The sequence below is a fragment of the Dipodomys spectabilis genome, unplaced genomic scaffold (genome assembly GCF_019054845.1).
Source record: "Dipodomys spectabilis isolate Male_0828 unplaced genomic scaffold, ASM1905484v1 ptg000034l, whole genome shotgun sequence".
NCBI lineage: Eukaryota > Metazoa > Chordata > Mammalia > Rodentia > Heteromyidae > Dipodomys > Dipodomys spectabilis.
Genome location: NW_024870711.1, coordinates 5,453,590 through 5,475,558, shown reverse-complemented (window position 1 = coordinate 5,475,558; position 21,969 = coordinate 5,453,590). Strand labels below are relative to the sequence as shown.

Below are 21,969 nucleotides of genomic sequence, written 5' to 3'. Positions count from 1 at the left end.
ATCAAGTACAGATGCACCCAAGGTTAGAGGTGAAAAACAGGAAATGTTCTTATGACTTCATGAATCATTTAAATCAATGACTGTCATGAAAAATCACTTACTTGTATAAAACAGGTCATCATGTAACTGAGGGAGCAAAATTGGACATACTAAAGGTAATCTAATTCTAAACTATAGAACCTAATAATACACTCTAGAAATTCTATACTATGAAGTTAATTGGGGGTATAATTTTTTAGTATAAAAGAGAAAAATGACTTGTTTTCTCAGCATAATTGTTGCAGGAGCTACTCTGTCAATCTGATATCTAGTACTTTTTTTAGATTCTTTGTTTTTGTACATAAGATCTATAAAAAATGTATAAAAAACTTCCTGATACTTCTAGATAATGATACTCTCAACTAGATTTTCTTGTTAATGTGGAAGGCCATTTACAGTGCTCTCTAATAGTGAGTTTTCCTTGTGACTGACACATAAGTACAACCTAGTATAATACTATTTGCTTTCTTTTCAGCTTCTACCAACATCCTCCTCTGATGGGTATCTTTAAAGAAAATGATTGCTCCATCTTTCCAGGTGTACAGACTTTAGGGCTTTCTATAAATATCATGGAACTTACTTATTCCAACTTGATGTACTCATCCTAGCCAACTGCTGCACTGAAGTGCTTCTCAGCCAAAAGAAGTATCTTTGGCATCATCGGACACGTGCTGCAGAAACTCACTTTGCAAGGTAAACAATACCAAATTATTATTATTATTATTATTATTATTATTTTGGTCCGGTCATGGGGCCTGAACTCTGGGCCTGGGTGCTGTCCCTCAGCCCTTCAGTTCAAGGCTAGCGCTCTACCACTTGAGCCACAGTGCCACTTCCAGCTTTTTTTTTCTGCTTATTTGGTGCTGAGGAATAGAACCCAGGGCCTCATGCATGCAAGGCAAGCACTCTACCACTGAGCACCTTCCCAGCCCATGATACCAAATTATTAACTTTCTGGTTCACTCAAGGAAATAACCCACTGGACTACCAAAGAGAAAAAATAAGTTCCTAGGTAAGAGCTCTCAATGGATCAAAATATTTATATTTCATAGTTCAATCCCGATCATCTATGTAGAGAATGTGAATCAAACTTGTGAAAAGTCATCACTTTTGTCGTCAATCATTAAAGACAGAATCAGCTATTGTCAACATTATATGTATTCTTGTCCATGAGAATGAGATGTAAAATTTATACTTGGAAAATCAACACACTTAAAATTCCTTGTCTTCTATATCTTAGAGCCATATGTCCTCTCAACTTGTATCTTCCTGAATTATAGAAGCCTTCCTTTAAATGACCTAGCCACACACCCTTCCTTCCAGAGGGAACTCTAGCATAGGGACATTGGGTCAGGGTCAGTAAATTCATCATGTGCTCCTCTGCTGCCCTCTACTGGAAGTATCAATAACTTTGTATAAGGCTGCCTGCCAGAAGGTAGATGGTGTGTGTGTGTGTGTGTGTGTGTGTGTGTGTGTGTGTGTGTGTGTGTGTGTGTGTGTGTGTGTGTGTGTGTGTATCTGTCTGTGTGTGTCTGTGTGTGTGCGCGCGCAGGTCCTGAGGTTGTCCCTGAGCTCTACTGCTAAAGCCTAGCGCTCTACCTCTTGAGCCACAGCCTTACTTCTGGCTTTTTTGGTGGTTAATTGGAGGTAAGAGTCTCAAGGATGTCCTGCCCAGGCTGGCATGATCCTCAGATCTCAGCCTCCTGAGTAGCTAGGATTATAGGCATGAGCCACCAGTGCCTGGTGCCAGCTGTGATTAATAATTGAAAAGGCATATGCTGATAAAATCGCTACTTTGGAAAGAAGAAATCACAAAGGTAACTTAAAAAGAATAAGGGGTATTTTTGATAATTACTCAAAAATTGCTACTTTGATCATTATTATAATATACTATTCCCCAAACATGATCCATTATGCTAGACTTGGCTGCCTTTTTAGTAGCTGAAAAAATTTCTGAAGATCTTGTTAGGACATCTTGTCTATTCCTAGATAAGTAAATGAGTTGAAACAAGTCATAAACTCCAACTTTCACTTAGGGTCCTAATCTTCATTTCTTTCTAAATATATCATTTTTTTTCCATTTTTATACTAAGGATTGAACTCACGGCCTCACAACTTTTAATCAAGCACTATATAAATGCCTCCTTTCTTTTCTGAGAAAAGAAGTTTGTTTTCTTCTTGTATCCAAACTAAAATGGAACTGATGGTCATTTTTCCTCCCAGTTTATAGTCTGACCAATTTATCTTTGATGAAAGCACAACTTTCCTAGTTTTCCATTTCCTTCCTCCTTCAACAAATATATTTACTGAGCATCCTCTACATCCTAACTACCTTGGAAAATGGGACTACTGTCTTCATGGAACTTACAGGAGATACAGAGATATTTTAACAGAAATAATTTCAAGAATAATTATTTAATTATGTTTTATTGGAACGATATCAAAATCAGAATAGACAGTCTCTATACAAGGTCATGAATGGATGACCCCAATGAATGGAAAAGTGTGCCTACAAAGAATGGGGCTACTGAATGTTACCCTTGACTAGCTATTCCCCTAGACCAGAGGACAGTTTGCCTTTAACAGTGATGCTGTTTGTGACCCAGCCATAAACAAAAATCATGAGTAATGCTACCTGCTCTCATTTGAACTCCTACCTTATGTATCAGGGAACCTTGAAACAATAATTGTGCCATCAAACTTTAGGGCTTGATATAAATTCCACGGGGCCCACATATTCTACCCTGATGGTTTTTTTTTTGGTCGGTCGTGGGCTTGAACTCTGGGCCTGGGCGCTGTCCCTCAGCTCTTCAGCTCAAGGCGAGCGCTCTACCACTTGAGCTACAGCGCCACTTCCGGTTTTCTGGTGGTTTATTGGAGATAGGAGTCTCACGGTCTCTCCTTCCCGGGCTGGCTTTGAACCGCGATCCTCAAATCTCAGCCTCCTGAGTAGCTAGGATTACAGGCGTGAGTCACCAGCGCCCGGCTTACCCTGATGGTTTTATCCCAGCTGTGTGCAACACCAGAGAAGAGACACTGTTAGATTCACAGGACATTCAGTAGAACCATAGGATAACAGGGAGACTTTAGTACTGGGGGTCAACAATTCTGGAGTAAAGAGTACTTTAAACTCGCAAACCAAAACTGAAGTCAAATATTATAGGATGCAGCAGGTAATGTAACTACCAGCTACCACAAAATTAAGACTCTTTAGGAAGTAAGTGAAATGGAAACATTCAATAACTTAAAAATAGTGATGTCCCCACAATACTTGGTTGACATTCAAGAACCATAAATATCTAATCCATGTCAGAACATGGGGAAAGGTAATGAAGAAACCAGGGAATGTCAGGGACAACGGAATTAACAGACAAAGACCCTAAGGCATCTATTCCTATTTCTACCAAGGATGTATCGAAGACATGGAAGACATATAACAATAAAAGAAAATAACAGACATCTAAAAATAATAGAACACTTCTCACATGGAAAAATGGAACAATGCATAGGGGTAATGTATCAGACAATGAGAATTTGCAAGAGAAAACTGCATTGAATTCCAACAACATGTATAAACTATATGAACTGAAGCACAGAGAAAATAAGGGCTGAAAAGAATGAATGGACTTCTATAAACTGTCTGACAGTATATCAAGGCTTAATGTGTGTGTCTTTCGAGTGGCAGGGAGAGGTAACAGAGAAAGGAAAATTTTAAATACTCAAAAAATCTACAAAAACCCAGTGGTTGGAAGCAGTGTGAATTTGATTCATACTCTAAATGCGTAGATTTGAGAAGCTGCATAAACTGCATCAAGAGTAAATACAAAGGAAATTATGCACAGTAGCAAGAACAATGCTGAAGATTAACAATAAGGAAGACATTTGAAAAAGCAAACGAACAAAGGAAAACTCCTGCACACATTCTGTGCAGGGGAGCAATGATCAGAAACAATGCAAACTCAAAGACAGTGGCACTCTATCTTTAAGACATGGAAGGGGATGTGAAGGGTAAACCAAAGGAGGAGGCTGCAATGCTTGGTAAGAAATGTACGCATTATCCTGCCCATGTAATTGTAACCCCTCTGTACAGTATGTTCACAAATAAAATTAAATTAAATTAAAAAAAAGACATGGAAGGGGAAGTACTCAATAAATTAGAAGTCTATACCCTAACAAAAATATAATTTAAAATTTAAGGTGAGTGAAAGATGCTTCCAGAAAAGCAGAAGCTAAGAGAATTCATCCCAGCAAGGAAAAACAAATCATTTGAATAGGGATACAGGTGGACCCATTGCAACAATGAGATGTACAAGTCATTATGTTGAAAACGAACTTTACAACTTTGGTGCGGGGGGGGGGGGGGGGGGGAGGAGGAGTGGGGGGGGAGGAGGAGTGGGTGGGAGGACAGGGGGAGGATGGGAAGGGGAAACAAAGGAGGAGGCTACAATGCTTGATAAGAAATGTACTCATTATCTTGCCCTTGCCCATGTAATTGTAACCCCTCTGTACAGTATTTTCACAATAAAAAAAAAAGTACTTCATAGTAAATGTTACTGGAAGTCAAACAGGCTGAAGGAACATCTTTCCAGATAGAAATTTGAGCCTGCATTAAATAGTAAAGAGCTTCACAAATGGAGGAGAATACATATAAAAGGATCACATTTCTGAGTTTACTTTGGCTTTTAAATACAGAATACCATTTGGCTTTAAAAATCATTAAAATTATAACCAAGTAAAATAATTGAACAAAATACCACAAAAGATAGGAACACAGAACTACGCTTTTAAAGTACCCTTATGTCGTATGATAAGTGGCATAATGTTATTAGACATACAAATGATACATTAAAGATACGTGGCGTTGATCTTTAGAATGTAAATCTGTAAGTAAAGAGGAGGAAAAGGTAGAATACTAAAAATTACTCAGTCAAAAATAACACAGGAAAAGATAAAGAACAGATTACAATAGAAATAAACCCAACAATATTACATGCAAATGATCCAAACATTCTAAGTGGAAGTTTGAGATAATCATATTGAATTTCAAAACTGCTATACTGTACATACATCTATATGTATATGTATACATACATCTATATGCCATTTACAAGTAATGAAATAAAATGTAAATGCAAACATAGATTAAAATAAATATATTCCATGAATATGTTATTACAAAATAGAGTAGATGTATAGAGATGATACATAATAGATATATCATCTATATCATATGTACGAGATATATATATATATATGTATATATATATACATATATATAATTTTTTGTCAGTTGTAGGGCTTGGGAAATCTCCCTGAGCTTCTGCACTCAAGGCTCGGGCTCTACCACTATTAAGCCCTAGCACCATTTCTCGTTTTCTGGTGGTCAATTGGAGATAAGAATCTCATGGACTTTTCTGCTCAGTCTGGCTTGGAACCACAATCCTTAGATCTCAACTTCTTGAGTAGCTCTTGATTACAGCCATAAGCCACCAATTCCTGGCTTATTGTTTTAACATATATTATATATTAGAAAATATTTGTGTCAGTCTTAGGGCTTCAACTCATGGCCTGGGCCACTGTCCCTGAGCTTTTCGGCTTACGACTAGCCCTCAACTATCTGAGCCACAGCTCCACTTCTGGCTTTTTGGTGATTAATTGGAGATATGAGTCTTAAAGACTGTCCTGCCCAGACTGGCTTTGAACTGTGATCCTCAGATCTCAGCTTCTTAAATAGCTAGGATTACAGGTGTGAGACGCAAGCACCTAGCAAAATTCTCATTCTTGCAAAGCCTAGATAAAATATCACTGTCTTTGAAGGTCTTTCCTGAGACTTACTAATATCATCACAGTGAATCTTGACTTGCTCTGTGACCTAATTATATGCTTACATGTCTTTTATAAATCTTAGGTAGTTCATTTTAAATTGTAGCCCCAGAATGTTGCTTGAACTCCAGCATTAAGAAGTAGTATGGGACAAAGAAAGAGAACATAACTACTCCTCTAGAAGGATGTCAAAGACAACTAAGGAGATGACTGTATTCAGGCTGTTTTTAAACAGAACATCCTAGGTCTAAGGTCACAGGGCCATAGAGTGGAAATATGGAAATAAAAGGCAACTTGAAGTCCTATGGCTTAGCTCAGAAGGATAATGATGCTAAGAGGAAGGAAAGAGGAATAAATCAAGGACTTTAGTTTTAGTCACTGGAACCAGAGATAATCATGAAATATTTCAATGGAAATCAGTTAAAGATGTTAGAAATACTACTTGACTTGTTGATGATGAAATGAAAGTTGGTATACATCTTGAGGTTGATCAAATGGTTTCATTTTCTCAACAAAAGGTGCCAAAATAGATAAGCTGTGGGTTGAAGACTTGAACTACCTATTGGCAACCTTAAGGGGAATAGGTTGTGTACAGAGGTATTTGTAACTGGGCTCAATCATGTCTTGTAGTGTTTCTCCAAGGCTGGAGAAAGATTGTCCTGCACTGATTTATCGAAGTGCCCAGAGCACAGTATGACATGTTTCAATGTCTTTGGAACATTCTGGATTTGGAGACAAAGGTCTTCTTTACTACTGGTCTTTACACGTTTCTTTAAGAGTACAGTGCTTTTCATTTTGGGGAAAATATACATGTAATTTGTACTTCACCCATTTCCAAGTAATGAAGGTAGATTGCAAGATGAGAGTGAGGGAAATGGGCAGCTCTTTTCTATCTTGGAGAAAACCCAATAGGCTTGGGGTTCAGAGTCAAGGTAGAGCCCTGATAAAAAATAAACAAGCAAATAGAATCAATAAGACAAATAAAGCAAGGAGATTATAAAGAAAGAAATCTTGTGCATTTAATCTCTTGTCAGACATTGAATTTCAGAATGTACAAGGAATTTAACTTAGAGCAAAAAAGACCCCATAAAACGCAAATTTAGAAATGCAATTAACATCCAATTCAAAATGTATCAATGAAGAATTTAGAAATAGTTTAACCTCAACAATCATCACAGAAATGCATCAAAGCCACAATGAGAAATCAAATGATATGGGAGGAGAGAGACAGAGACAGAGAGCAAGGGAGGGAGAAAGAAGAAGAAAGGGAGAGAAAGAGGGAGAGAGAAGGATGGAGGAGAGAAGGAAAGGAAGAAGCACAGAAGGGAGGGAGGGAGAGAGGGAGGGAGAAATGTTGGCAAGGGTGCAGAGAAGGGAAACTCTCACATACTGTTTTGGAAAACACAAAGTAGCATGGTCACTATGGAAAACTGGATAAAATCTCCTCAAAAAACTAAAAAGCAAAACAAAACAAGCCTATGATCTAGTAATCCCACTACTAGTATGTCTCCAAAGGAATGGAAAAGAGTCTTAGACCATTGCAACACGCTTGCTTACTGCACCCTTGTTCACAACAGACAAGACACAGAATCAACCTAGGTATTCATCAAGAAGAATGGATCCAATTAACTCTACAAACATAATTGGATAGGCTTCATTTATAAACCTTCTGAACCTCTATTATTTACAGCACCACATATAGAACTAGAGGACAGTGAAAAAAAGTCAGGAAAAGAAAAGACCACATGCTCTCACTTATACATGGGAGCTATAAAGTTGATCTCAAAGTAGAGAATAAAATAGCGTTTATTAGAGTAGGGTGCAGGGGAGAGAATGCTAATACAGGCAGGCAGTTGGATAGAAGAAATAACTTGATGCTCTATATATAGCACAATAGGATAACAATGGCTGACAACAATTAATTAACTATTTTGAAGTATCTAGTAGAGAGGATTTTGAATCATCTGAAGCCAAAGGAATAATACACGCCCAATTACATACACCAATTACTCTGATAGATTGCACATTAGACACATGAATTGTCACAATGTATCTCCTATACAAACATATGCATTTAGTAAGTCACTTACAAACAAAACTAAACATAACCAGATACCAAGTGTTCTTGCCAAGAATAGCTCCTCAGGAGGTTCCATATAAGGATCAATGTTCAAAGTGCCAAAGTATTATCAACTGTGCAATAAAAAGGTAAAAAATTTCCAAGGTAGTTACATTTTCCTGAATCTACTTCTTACTGTCCACCCCATCCTTACCCTCAGAAATAAGAGATAAACAAACAAACTCATCTTCGAAGAACTTTCCAACACAGTTAATAATACAAATAGATTATTCTTCTATTTGCATTTGTATTTACTCTGTATTTTCCCACGAGAGCATATTGTGTTTGTAGGAGGATCGGACACATCCATCCCAGGGGACCACACAGAGGCAGGCAGGCACAGGAGAAAGATTATAAGGTTTATTAGAGGAGCCATATTTCCCCCAAGAGGGAGCACATGGCCTCTGTCTACATCCAGGTAGCAGGAGGCTCTGAAGGGAAAGGAAGTGAGGTAGATGGGAGTTCAGGTGGGTCTGGGCAGAGAGAGGGAGGGACCAGTTGTATCATGGGAACTCCAGGAAGGGGAGGGGCCCAGGTCTGGGTGGAGCTGAGGACCAAAGGTCAGCATAATACTAAGTGTTCAATTTATTACCTTTACCATTTCCTCCCACCAATGTTAATTATTTCACAAATATTCACTGAACCTACATTCTGGCCATACTGTTGAATAAGATTGGGATTGCGGGGGAGGAGGGAAGCCGGGAAGGGATGTGAAGGGTAAACCAAAGGAGGAGGCTGCAATGCTTGGTAAGAAATGTACGCATTATCCTGCCCATGTAATTGTAACCCCTCTGTACAGTATGTTCACAAATAAAATTAAATTAAATAAAAAAAAAAGAAATAGTTGAATAAAACAGGTGTGATTCCTGTCCTAAAGAAGCTAGCAGTCTAGTAGGAGATGAGAAATCAAACAAGTAGCTACAGATTGTGATTTTTAGCTTTGACAGGAGAGCAATCCTAAAATGAGCTAAAGAGTAAGTGTGTGTGTGTGTGTGTGTGTGTGTGTGTGTGTGTGTGTGTGTGTGTGGAGGAGAGATGGGGGGCATCAGGTTTGAGGTCTGCTGTGAAAAAAAAAAACTGGAGAAGTAGAGAGACAGACTATTGCAAAAGCTTTCATTATGATGCCCAATGATTGTCTTTTATTCTGTAGAGCCACCATTTTTGGACAATCAAATAAGGTATCACAGCTCTCTGCACTGAAACATAATAATTGTTCAATAAATGTAAATGTTTTAAATTAAAAAAATTGTTTTTCGACATAACGACTTGTACATCTCATTGTTGCAATGGGTCCACCTGTATCCCTATTTAAACGATTTGTTTTTTCCCTTCCCCTCCACAAATTATAGCAACATCAAATACAGTGAAAGCAGGGGTTATATCATGGGGGAGGGGCATAAAAAGCAACAAAGAAATCATCTTATAAATATGTTAGAAACAATTTCATGAAAGAAAAAAAAAACATTTGAATACTTAACTTGGGATTCATTTCCCTAACATCAACTTACCTGACTTTCTGTTTGACTCAGACATACGCTGGTTATTGCAAATAAGGGAAACCATGGGACCTATGTTTTTTTGGGCCTGGCTTACTTAATATAATTTTTTCCAAGTCTTTCCATTTCCTAACAAATGGGGCAATGTCATTCTTTCTGATGGAGGCATAGAATTCTATTGTGTTTATATACCACATTTTCTTGATGCATTCATCTACTGAGGGGCATCTGGGTTGGTTCCATATCTTAGCTATGGTAAATAATGTTGCAATGAATATAGTTGTGCTGGTAGCTTTAGTGTGGTCTTGTTTGTGATCATTTGGGTAAATGCCCAAAAGTGGGATTGCTGGGTCATAGGGGAGCTCTATGTGGAGTCTTTTGAGGACCCTCCATATGGCGAACTTTACAACTTTGGTTGGGGTGGGGGGAACTATGGGAAGGGATGGGAAGGGGAAACAAAGGAGGCAACAATGCTTGATAAGAAATGTACTCGTTATCTTGCCCATGTAATTGTAACCCCTCTGTACAGTATTTTCACAATAATATAAAAAAAATCGTTTGCAATCTAGCAGATTAATCCATCTCATTAAGTCTGTTCATCTATAGTGGTATGTTTTTGCCACCTGAATATCAGGTTACTGCCTGTGTATAGGACAGCAGAAACCAGAGCTTGGCTAAGCAGTGAAGACATGGTTGTGCACCCTTCCCCATGGTCTTGAGCAGTGGAGCATGCAAACTCCTGATCCTCATGTTGTGGTGCGAGTGGCTTGACCGGCCCCCAGAGGTGTCTGCTAACACGGGACACCCAGTCCCAGGGGGACACAAGATGCGTGAAGAGCTCAAGCAGGCCGAGCCTCTGATTTGAGTCCGGAAACTGATAGAACCTGGGGCTGTGCAACAACCTCAGAGTCCCGCAGCTGTCCACTAACCAACCCCCAGAAGATGTGTCTCAAGAGGGTCGCTCTACCTTGAGATCCTCCTGGGGGTGAGGGGGTGTGTGTGTCTCTGCTTGTCTTCAGTTCAATGACCCTGTGACCCTTTGGCTTTCCCTGTGTCCCTGGCATCGCTGTTCCACCTCAAGCCGACCAGGAACCCAGCCTGGGTGCGGCGGCTCTGCCTTGGCGCGGGCTGCGGCCCGGACCGCGCGCCGCGGCAGGCACGTGGCTGCGCGCCCTGCATGCTCGGCCGGCCGCCTGGTCCCTTCCAGCCCGCACTTCTCGGGCGCGGGTGAAAATCCGGGTCTGGCTCCGGGTAGTTACCGACTGGCCCGGGATCGGGAAGGGCAGGCCCGGAGCCAGCAGGACGTCTGTCCGTCTGCCCGCGAGGCTTCTTCCTCCGTCTGCTTTCCTGCCCACGAGGCCGGCGTGGCCTCGGGAAGGGTCCGGGCCCAGGGCGGAGGCGGGCCGGCCAGCTTTCCCCCGAGCCGCGCCGACCGGCCGGGGTCGGGGGACCCGGGGAGGACGAGCGCGCCGGGGGCCGGGGGAAGTGGGCGGAGGAGGACAACTCGGCCCCGCGGGCGCGCGGGGTGAAAGCCGGGTCCCAGCCGTCACGGCTCCGGCACACGCGCGTCCCCGGGGCTCAGCGGGGCGAGGAGCGATCCGCCCAAGCCAGGGGCTGCAGGGCCGCCCCCGAGCCCGCCCCGGGGCCGTTCCCCCCGCCCGGGGTGCCCCGGCCGCCGAGGTTCCGGGAGGGGGCGGGGCCTGAGAGCGCGCGCGCCGGCGACTCGGCCCGGGCCGCGCGCGCCAGGCCGCTCAGCCGCGCGCCGAGCGGTCGATCCGGGGCTCCCCCGCAGCCCGAGCTCCCCGCACGTCGCCGGCGGCTCCACCCGCCGTCGTGTAAGTGCGGGAGGGCAAGGGAAGGGAGGGGAGGACGGCGAGCCCGCGCGGCGCAGTGCCCGGATGGGCGGGCTGGCTGGAGGGGAGGCGGGGGGGGGGGGCGTAGGAGGGAGGGGTCCCGCGAGCTCGAGCCCCCGCGGCGCGGAGTCAGGCGGGGGGCCCGGACCTGACGGTCGGTTCTCTCTCTGAACGCACAGGTCCTACCCCGTCATGGAGCTCGCCTTTACCCCGCTGGAGGCCCTGCTTCCCGCCGGTACGGTATTCCTCAGCGCGCCCCGCCGCGGGGTGAAGGGTTAACCCCCCCCCCCCCGCCGCGGGGGTGAAAGGTTAAAGACCCCCCCCCCCCCCCCGCGAGTTCACGGTGGAAAGGACCAGGACGCCCTCCAGTCCTGCGTCCCTTAACTCCCGGCCTCTGGGTGCGTGGCCCAGCCTGGCGCGTGCCTCAGTTTCCCTGATGGACACCTTGAACCCCGGCCAGGCCGAGGTGTGGTGCGGACCCCAGCGCGCACCGGGCCTGGGGGATGCACTTCCAGCCCGGGCGCCCACCCAGGAAACCACTCAGTCGTCCGCAAGGTGTCCAGCAGGTGCACCACTCACGCAAGGGATTCTGTGGGTTTTGTTGGGGGAGAGGCTGAGCCTCGAACCCAGGGTTCTGAGCTTGCCAAGCAGACTTCCCCTGCCAGTGAATTACACACACACCTGCAGCCCTGCCCCCGAAGGGTTAGTGTCCCTTCGCCCTGTAACCACTCGGGTGGCTCGAGCTCAGGATCTGGCTGCCTGGATGCGGGCTGACACTCTACCACTTGAGACCCTCCTTCTGCCTGGCTTTTTGCTGGCTAATTAGAGAAGAAGTCTAGTGGATTGTGCTACCTGGGTTTTGGAGCCTCTTGTGCAGGATTAAGGATTTATTTGTTTTAAAAACTAGACTTGGAATCAGTTGAGATGAGTTCTGTTGGCAGCCTTCTTTAACTTTTATTTCTTGTTTCTTGAATCTTTGTGCAGTGACTCAGGCGTGAACATAGTGCCTGAGCTTTTTTTGCTCACAACTAGCACTCAACACTTGAGCCACACTTCCATTTCCAGCACTTTTGCAGAATAATTGGAGATAAGAATCCCATTGATTTTTTTTTTTTTTCAGCCCAGGCTAACTTGGAACTGTAATCCTCAAATGTCAGCCTCCTGAGTAACTAGGATTATAGGCCTGAGCCATGAGTGCCTGCTGAAGCATTCATCCTTACGGCTAATAATGGACTTCTTTGTGATAAATTTGTAAGGTGATATGCATTTTTAATCAATGTATTTTTAGTATGTTTCCACTGAGAAGGCTTTTTAAAAAAATGTTTGTAATTACTCCTTGTAAATACATGAACTCAAGGGTCTTGTTTGATTGGATCTACATCAGGTAGTAATAGTGAAACACTTAAAGTAGGTGATGAAGATTCCTTACTCTTCATTGACTATGATAAATTCTTTATATGTACAGTCATGAATACCATAAGGACAAGGATGCATTCTGAGAAACCTGATCTTAGATGTGCCCATCATAATACCTTCACAAGGTAGATACCATGTCTTGAATCTCAATCTTAGGGGACCACTGTTGTGTGTGTGGTTCATTGCGGATGGAAATGTTATTATATGGTGCATAACTCCATGTTATTTTGCAGATTGAGGAAAACAACATTTTCTTTTTCCTTGGCTAAGTGGTGGCATATGTATTCTTGCAAACATTTACTTCTTTAGTTTTTCCCAAGTTAAGGAAAAGTGTCATCCAGTAACCTTTTGCAAGTTAAATTTCAGTAGTTGTCAGTTTTCCAGTAGTCACAGAACCAATAGCATTTCCCCAAATAAACATCTGATGAGGTGGACTGTTGACTTTTAGACCTGTTAACTAAAACCCAAGGAGCAGTTACTGATGGCTAATGTGTTCTGGATTTAAAGATTTAGAGACTGTGAGTGCTGCATAATACAGATCGCACTGAAGAATTAGAATCTTTGGGCTTCAGTCCTATCTTTACCATTTAGTAATGACCTGACCTTGTATTTCTGTTTCTTCATGTGTAAAATAGATATATGTCACAAGTTCTTGTGAGCTTAAATGAGTTAATACACATAAAACACTTAGCTTCAATAGCTGGAAGCTATTATTTTCAGCAGTAAGTCTGAAGGGAAAACAAAAAGTCAGTTTTCAGGGTCAGTGCTGAGATGGAAAAGTTTGGAGTAATATACCAGGAAAGGCAACTCTACTGCTTCTATGAGAGTCTCAGTGGGGAAGGCCTTAACTCTGTGAGTCCGGGCATTTGAAGCAGCACAATGGGGCCAGGCCCATGAGGAGCAGTGGTATCCTGTATCCCGTGCCCATTACAGATCCATGGAGATGGAATCTAGTTCTTCCCTGGTGGTTCTCAGAGGTAGTTCTTTTTGTACAAGTGAACGATGTAGAGATTCCTGACTCATTTCTAGGTCTGGTCTTAAAACAAAGGTCCCATAGCTCCCTCTACCCTACCCCTTTTCGATAGATAGATAGATTGATTATAGACAGATGACCATCCCTATCATAAACTTTTAGTAAATTAGAGTAGGAATGTAAAATGGTTACATTTTGAGTCCTGTGTATTTGTGTGTTTTGTTGTTTTTCACTGGTCCTGGGGTTTGAACTCAAGGCCTGGGATCTTGTCCCTGAGCTTTTATACTCAAGGCTAGTGCTCAACCAGGTTGATCTACAGCTTTGTTTCTGTCTTTCTGGTGGTTAATTGGAATCTCCAGTACTTGCCTGTTAGGAGCTGGCCTTGAACTGCAATCCTGAGGTCTGAGCCTCCTGAGTATTTAGGATCACAGGCCTGTATTGTATTGTCAAAAATGCTTCAGTAATTTTTTTTGGGGGGGTGGGGGGTTGGTGGCGGTGTGCTGATCCTGGGGCTTGAACACAGGGCCTTACTTGTTCCTTAGTTTTTCACTCAGGGCTCTCTACCAGTTGAGCTACACCTCCACTCCTGGCTTTTTGGTGGTTAATTGGAGATAAAGAATCTCATGGACTTTGCTGCCCTGGCTGGCTTGGAACCAAGATCCACAAATTACAGACTCTTGAGTAGCAGGGATTCCAGACCTGAGCCGCCAACACCCAGCAAAACACAGTTCTTGGTCACATTTTCCTAGCAATTACGTACATTGCTTAGGAATGCCTATAGTTTTCTGTTTTTGTTTTTTCCTTTTTTTCTGGTTTCTGGATCTGTGCCGCCCAATATGGCAGTGACTGGATAAGAAGCTGAAATGTGGTTTAGTCAGGGGGGATGAGACTCAAGGAGGGGGGCCAGATAGGTGAATGGGTAGATACTCAATGTGCACATGTGAAAGCGGTGCCAGGTTGCTTGTGGAGATGGGCTGGGTTGGGATAAATGGGGTGGGTATGATGGAGAGGTGACACTGAGCAAGATGCATTATATTCAGAAATTGATGTGCATATATATGTGTGTGTACATTGTGTAATGTGTATTTATAAAGAGATGGATTGATTGATTTGATTTTTTTTTTTTTGGGTCCCGTCCTGGGGCTCGAACTCTGGGCCTGGGCGCTGTCCCTCAGTTCTTCAGCTCAAGGCTAGCACGCTACCACTTGAGCCACAGCGCCACTTCCGGCTTTTTTTCTTTTTGCTTACGTGGTGCTGAGAAATCGAACCCAGAGCCTCAGACATGCAAGGCAAGCGCTTTACCACTGAGCCACCTTCCCAGCCCCGTGATAGATTTGATTTTTTTTAAGAAATAAATTTTCATCTCTTTGTGGTACTGTAAAGAAATTTCTGGCAAGCTACTGCAAAGAAATTTCTGGCCAGCTACTGCATAGGGATATAATAATTTGTTATCAAGACTCATCTAAAGAAAGTCTTAGACTCTAAGTAGTGGATTTTAGAGTTTCAAAGACTTACTCTATTTTAGTTTCCCACCCCGTCGTAATTCTGTTTTTTTCTTCAGTGTTCTAGGAAATGTCCTTTGTGTGACTGAGGACGGTTTCTTTGGTGTGTGACTCATAATTATTGATTCTTCCTTTTTATTGTCTTCTATTTATTTATAATGCACTAAGACTTAGTGAAGTATCTACCCTTCACTTTATATGTGTGGTGATAGTTTAACTTTTTCCTGAAATTGCTTTTCTTTTCTTTGTATTTGCTTTGTTTTATATTGGACTTTTACTTAGTTTCATTATATTTGATGACAGTTTTTTTTTATTCCTCTTCTTTGTTAATGACCAAATTGTTTCTTTTGCTTTGAGTAATATCTCGTCAACTTTATACGCCATCTTTTTCCACATCATCTCCAGAATCAACTTCTGTGCTTCTGTGGTGTTAGTCTCTGTCACACCCCTCCCTGTCTTTCTAGCATTGTAATAGCAATATGCTTTTAGAAACTGAAACTACTTAAATATAAGAATAATCTCAAGTCTTTTGGAAAACCAACTTGTAAATTGATACTTTGTCACATTGCAAGAAAGAATACTAATCTTTCAGCTGAAAGATTGGATTGAACCCATGATATTAACAATGCTAAAATGTTAAAGCTTAATATAAATGAGAAGAAAATCAAATTTCTAAATTTTGATATATGAACACCAGATGCCTTGTGGTCTTCTAGGAAAATACGGTGGATTTAAACAATGTGAGTTTGTTCATTAACTTTCTATCAATTGAATTTTATTACTTGTTTGTTTTTTTCTTGGCTAAATCCATCAGGAAGAGTTATTCTTGCTGGGTGGCAAACAGATGTTCAAACAAATGGATTTTGTTGGGAAATTATTCCTGTGTCTTTATCACACCATTGTCTTCTGAAGTATTCATTTTTCACACTGAGATAGTTTCCTTTGTTTTTATGACTTCTAGTGAATTTAAGCTTTTGATATATTCTTAGGTCATGTGCTAGAAGGTTTTGGCTCTCAGCTCAATTTCTCTTGAAAATCATTCTTCCAAAGCAGGAAAACAGCTCTTGAGGTTTCTTCCTATCTGAAGCAACAATGCTATGATAGTGAGCCCTATGAATGCATAGGGGGTCTCCTTTATTCTTAATCTTCCATGAGTAGTTCTTCCTGCTGGTACCTCTGTGGTGCTATCTTGCTTTTCTGCTTGAGCATGCCCAGGTAACTCTGCCGTACACAGAGACTAATATCATAGTTAGACAACTCATTATCAAAATCATCTCTATTTAAGACAAAGGGAAGGTTACATTTGTGTGTCTTTATTTTCCAAATTAAATAGCGTAGAAGACCCATGTCTGTTTCCTACATGTTTGCCCCCCCCCCCCCAAAGAGGAATCCCCATGAAATGCTTACTAGAGCCTGCTTCCCAGTAGTTTAAATGACAACATCTACAGGATATTGAGATTCCTAGACTGCAGGTCCTAGTATATCGTCAGAGGAAATAGTAGTGCTTTAGGACTTTTTACACACACACATCCCTAAAACCATCACCTCAACAAAAAGGAGGAAAATGGGATTGTTCCATACCCTTGATTTTACTTATAAATCTTTTTGTGTGGTGTTCTCAAACCTTGCCCAAGCTCTGGTTCTTATAAGGAATATAAACTCCCAGGTCACCCACTTCAGAGTCACTCAAAAACAAAATCTACCTTCTACTTACTTTTCCTTCTTTACTTATTTGTTGCTTGTACTCAGATCCTAGTGCTCACTAGGCAGGCACTGAAATGCTCAAGCCATATCTTCAACTGTGTTTGCTTTAGTTTTTCAAGTAGGGTCCTATACTTAAGATAGTCTCACTAATTACTCATTTATTGTGGCCTGGCTGACCTCCAGACACAATGCTGTTGATGTAGATTGCTGTTGCTGTTTCCAATGGGCCGAGCCCTCACAGCCCTTCTGGCATCACAGCTCGAAGAAACTGCTAGGGTGGCAGCCCTCTATGTTAAGTTTTGTAGCTTAACGGCAGGCAAGCGGGCAATGCCTGCTAATGTTAAGTTCTATCTTCAGTCATTGCCTCTGATGCTGTAGCCTTCTTGGGATCTTCTGTCAGGAATTGGATGAATGAAATTCACAGATAAAGAAGGGTAACTAGAAATATTCAAATATATTCAAAAGACAAGTATCTTGGCTGAAGACTTCTACTGCTCTATCTTGGTGTATATCTGCTCTGTCTGAGTGGCCCAGAGTCTTTGGGTTCTTGTACTCTGGAGTATGATCTGATTGGTTGCCCATATTGTAATTAGTTTTGGAAGGTAACTCTTTATTGGTTGGATCCCACAACATTCAGATAGGTTATTAATTTGTAGTTCAGGTTCCTTCTGCAAATCCTATACCTAAGATCATGAGAAAGTTATGGAAACTAGAAGGTGTTAGGGAGAACCATAGACAAGATGTTTGGTAACAATGTCTCCTTTGCATCTGGTTTTGACTTCTTAGGCTAAGATGCTGTCTGGGGACCCGGGATCCAAAACAATATTCTCTTTCACCATATCAGAGGACTTTTTCTTTACTTACATTAGTACTACAAGAAACATTCTCACCCACAGGAAGCTCAAAAAAATCGACTAGGAGACACAAAGTACAGTGTAATGGAGACTTCAATGGTTAACCACCGTCTTTCAGGATCTGTGAGGTGGACAGGAGCATGGGTGTAGCTAGAACAAGTTTTTCCTCCTCTTGGGGTGAAGTTCTCTCTCCCAGTTCCTCCTTGGCTGAGACTGTGGGGTGTTCATTCTTCTCAGACATTGCCTAAGTTTTACTATTTTCTTAGAAGTTACCTTTCTATCTCTCTTCCCAGATGTAAGTTGTTATTTCTTTACAGTGGTATTTTCTTTGTTTCCCCTTCATAGGTATCCATTCTCTGACATTCTTTGTGCTTGAGGATTTTCCAGGTGCAAGAACTTTATGATTGCATCTATGCAAGCAAGCTCCTAGTAATTATTAGTTCAAGGTCAGGTCACATCCCTAGCTTTGAAAATGAACCACTGATAATGATCATTTCTTATAGTACCAATGCAAATCTAAGCTGGGAAAATAGTCCAAGAATGGGACATAAGCAAAAGATATTACTACATGTCCTTTCAGTAGAACACTGTGTTTTTTCTAGTAGATCTTGAAGTGATAATATACAGGTGAACAGTTTTGTCATTCTTTTGATAGACCATTTTGTAACTCTGTAGCAGAAGTTAATATTTATCCCAATGATTCTTACTCTTAATACCACAGTTCAGTGGGGATATAACTAACTTATTTTTTTTCTTTCTTTCCCTCCTTTTCTTCTTCCCTTTCCCCCCTTTTTTCTCTCTGTATCTCTCTTTCTCTCCCTCTTTCTCTCATTTTTTGCTACTCAAGATTGAACCCAGGGCTTCAACACGTGCTCTACCACTAGAGACACACCTCCTTTTGCTTTTTTAATTTGTTTCTTAGATAGGGTATGGTACTTCTCTCTAGCCATCTTCAGACTGTAATCTTCTTACATGTGCCTCAGAGTGAAACGATCATAATTGTGAGACTCAATACTTAGCTCAGTATAGTTGATTTCTTCTCTGAAGAAGAGATTTTCTGAGCTCATTGTTTTATAATAGGGATTATTAACCATTAGTTTTATGGTACTCTTATATAGCAGTAATTCTTTTCATGGTTCTACCGGGATTTAAAAATACCTAACACTTGATTTTTGTTTTTAAATTAAGGTAAAGAGCTATTAATTTGTACAGTGTCCCCGTTAGTTCATGGATGCCTGAGTGCTTTGGTACTAGGTTTGGGAATATCTATTAGCAAATAGGTTTCAGTGATTGCCTGCAAGCACATTGAAATTTGAGCTAATATACTCATTAATTGATTAATAAAATCTCTGGCATGTATTAATTTTATATATGCATGAAAGTTATAATTTTAAAGATTTTGGAAATTACGCTTTATTGGTTGATTTCATTGTTAATTCAAAAGGTGTGTAATTAGGTCATCTTCTTTTGAACTTGATTTTTTTTTGCCTGTTAATGTTCTCTTACAGGCCATGGATATTGAAAGTTATAATTCATCTCTTAAAAATAACATAGAAGCCGGGTGCTGGTGGCTCACGCCTGTAATCCTAGCTACTCAGGAGGCTGAGATCTGAGGATCACGGTTCAAAGCCAGCCCGGGCAGGAGAGACCGTGAGACTCCTATCTCTAATAAACCACCAGAAAACCGGAAGGGGCGCTGTGGCTCAAGTGGTAGAGCGCTAGCCTTGAGCTGAAGAGCACAGGGACAGCGCCCAGGCCCAGAGTTCAAGCCCCACGACCGACAAAAAAAAAAAAATAACATAGAGCAAAAAATAAATAACGTGGAGCATGTCAACCCAGTATAGTGTGCCGTGGGCCTAGACGCATGGCTTAGATGCTTAATGCAATTATTACTATCAGTGAAAATCCATACAAGCAGAGAAGTAGCAAAGGCAAGGGCTTGCTCTGTTCTTATCTTCTAGGAAGGTGTGCATGATATTGCAAGCTGTCATGAAAATGATTGTGGGAGGAATTTCATCTACGTAAGTTCTTCAGGTTGGCTGGGTCACCCAGCAAACCTGTGCCACCTGGAACTTCTAGCTCATTGGAGAGGGAGCCTTTTTTCCTCAGTAGCTAATTTCAACCTGTTCGTTCATTAGCATGGACTGGCTGAGCTAGCACCTGGAAATGACCCAGACATGGCAGAAGGGAAGAAGAGAAAATGAACCTCCCTGGGCCTCTCTGTGTGAATCTGTATTTCCTCACCTGTTTCCTAAGGGAAATGAATGCAGCATTCAGTACTCCTACATTTGAGCAACACTTCCATGGTTTTATGCATTTCAGTTTTTGTAAGCTCATCTCCATGTATTGTTTTGCTTTCCAACTATAGAAATTATCTTTTCCCCACCAAACCTGGAAATGTTGCAGTGAACTCTGAATATTTTTTTCATTCCTTAACGGTTTTAAATTTTAGCATTTTAATTGCAATTTGGAAATAGAGTAGAAGGTAATTGGTGTAGATAAGATGCTCAAGGAGAAAGGGTGACAGGAGCTGATGTGGGATATCTGGGAACATTGACCTGGAACTTGAGGAACACAGAAGAGGCAGGGAGGGAGGAGAGGAGACACTAGTGAACATTCCCAGATGTCTAATGTTCAGATCAGTCCGGCAGTTTTCAAAACCAGGGTAGTTTGTGCATGGGAATCCTGGTGGCAACTTTTTATAGCTTTTGTTTAAAGCTATAAGACAGTTTATACCTCTGATTTTGGTTATCTTGAACCAAACTAAGAGTATCATGGGTATAATTGGTCTGAAAGTTCTCTCTTGACTATTATCAACTCACCTGAGGGAGTGTTAGGGGCTAAAACAGATCTATCAGAATATGCCTGTAGTAGCTCTTGTAAATGAAGGGAATCTGATCTCCCAGTGACATGGTTCTCTGGAAACAAGTGGTCTTTCTGAAGTATGCACTGGGCTGTGGCATTGGATAACTGTGAAAAGATTATGCACATAGCAGTATTGTATGCTTGAAACCTATCCTGAATTTAACCTCTCTATCACTGTTAGGAAGAGAGTTACTGATTCCACTTACTGGGCAGGAACAATTCTAGAGATAAAACCTTAAATTATACTTTTTCCCTTCCATTGTTTCTTGAAGTAGAAACAATGTTTAGTCAATCTTCTGGTTGAGAAACAGATTCATTTCTGTGACATCTAAGACTTGGAGCTGCTGAAGCACCACTTGATTGACACAAGAACACTGGAGGTGGCTGATTTCTGTAGAGAAATTTGTTCTCGCCCTTTCATGCAATTTGAAGCTCATAGGAACTGCTCAAAGTCCATACTAGGTTGTCTGTATTTCCTTTTACATAATAAAGGTGGTCTTCAATGGTTACTGAGAAATTATTTATGTTTTTAATAGTTTTTATTCTAAAGATACTGTACAGAGGGATTATAGTTACATGAGTAAGGTAATGAGTACATTTCCTATTGAGCTACTGAGCATTTATTGCAATGAGCTTTTTCAAAAGTTTTCTAATGTTTAGTCTCTCAAGCATTTAAAAAAATGAATTTTAACAAGACTTTATTATAGTATAACAGGGCTAAAGTATGGAGAAATAGAAAAGAGAAACATTTCCTACTCCCCATTCAGGAAATAGAAGTTAGTTTCATAATTGTGAGGCACTGGTCTTGAATGTATGGCCTCAGGCTCTTGCATGTTATTTTATTCATGGTTAACACTATACTACTGGTACCATACCTCCAATTTTAACAGCTTTCTGGTTAATTGAAGTAAGAGTCTCTCAGATCTGTCTGCCTGGGTCTGGCTTCAAACCTCAATCCTCAATCCTCAGCTTCCTGAGTAGCTGAGATTACAGGCATGAGTCACCAGCAGTTGGCTTTACAGTCTTTCTTAAAAGGAACTTTCTGTCACTCTGACTTTAGAGATGAGAATATGGAGGTATTTCCCAGGGTCAGGTATCTGACTGCAGAGCCTGAGAGACATCCACTGCACAATGGGGTTTTGTGTCTGTATGGATACAGTATAGCTGAGGTAATTAGTTTTACTTCTCTTTTATGAACCTCCACCCCATCTGGCCATTGCCTTATCCCATCCTCTGTACTAGCTCCCTCTTGAGAATATTTTAATCTCATTCTTGCTGACTAGGAACATGACTGTTATCCTGGGCCTGGAAGAGGTCTAGTATTT

At 41.5% G+C, this 21,969-nt stretch overlaps 1 protein-coding gene across 1 annotated transcript in view; it reads left to right on the top strand.

The window, feature by feature from the left end:
* The first annotated feature begins 11,230 nt into the window (after positions 1-11,230).
* The window catches only part of Tpk1 (thiamin pyrophosphokinase 1), a 237,946-nt gene continuing 227,207 nt past the window's right edge, over positions 11,231-21,969 (top strand). The window contains exons 1-2 of the mRNA XM_042677185.1: positions 11,231-11,312; positions 11,510-11,565. Of these exons, the coding sequence (XP_042533119.1) occupies positions 11,523-11,565 (43 nt within the window). The 5' untranslated portion in view covers positions 11,231-11,312; positions 11,510-11,522. The remainder of the gene's footprint in view (positions 11,313-11,509; positions 11,566-21,969) is intronic.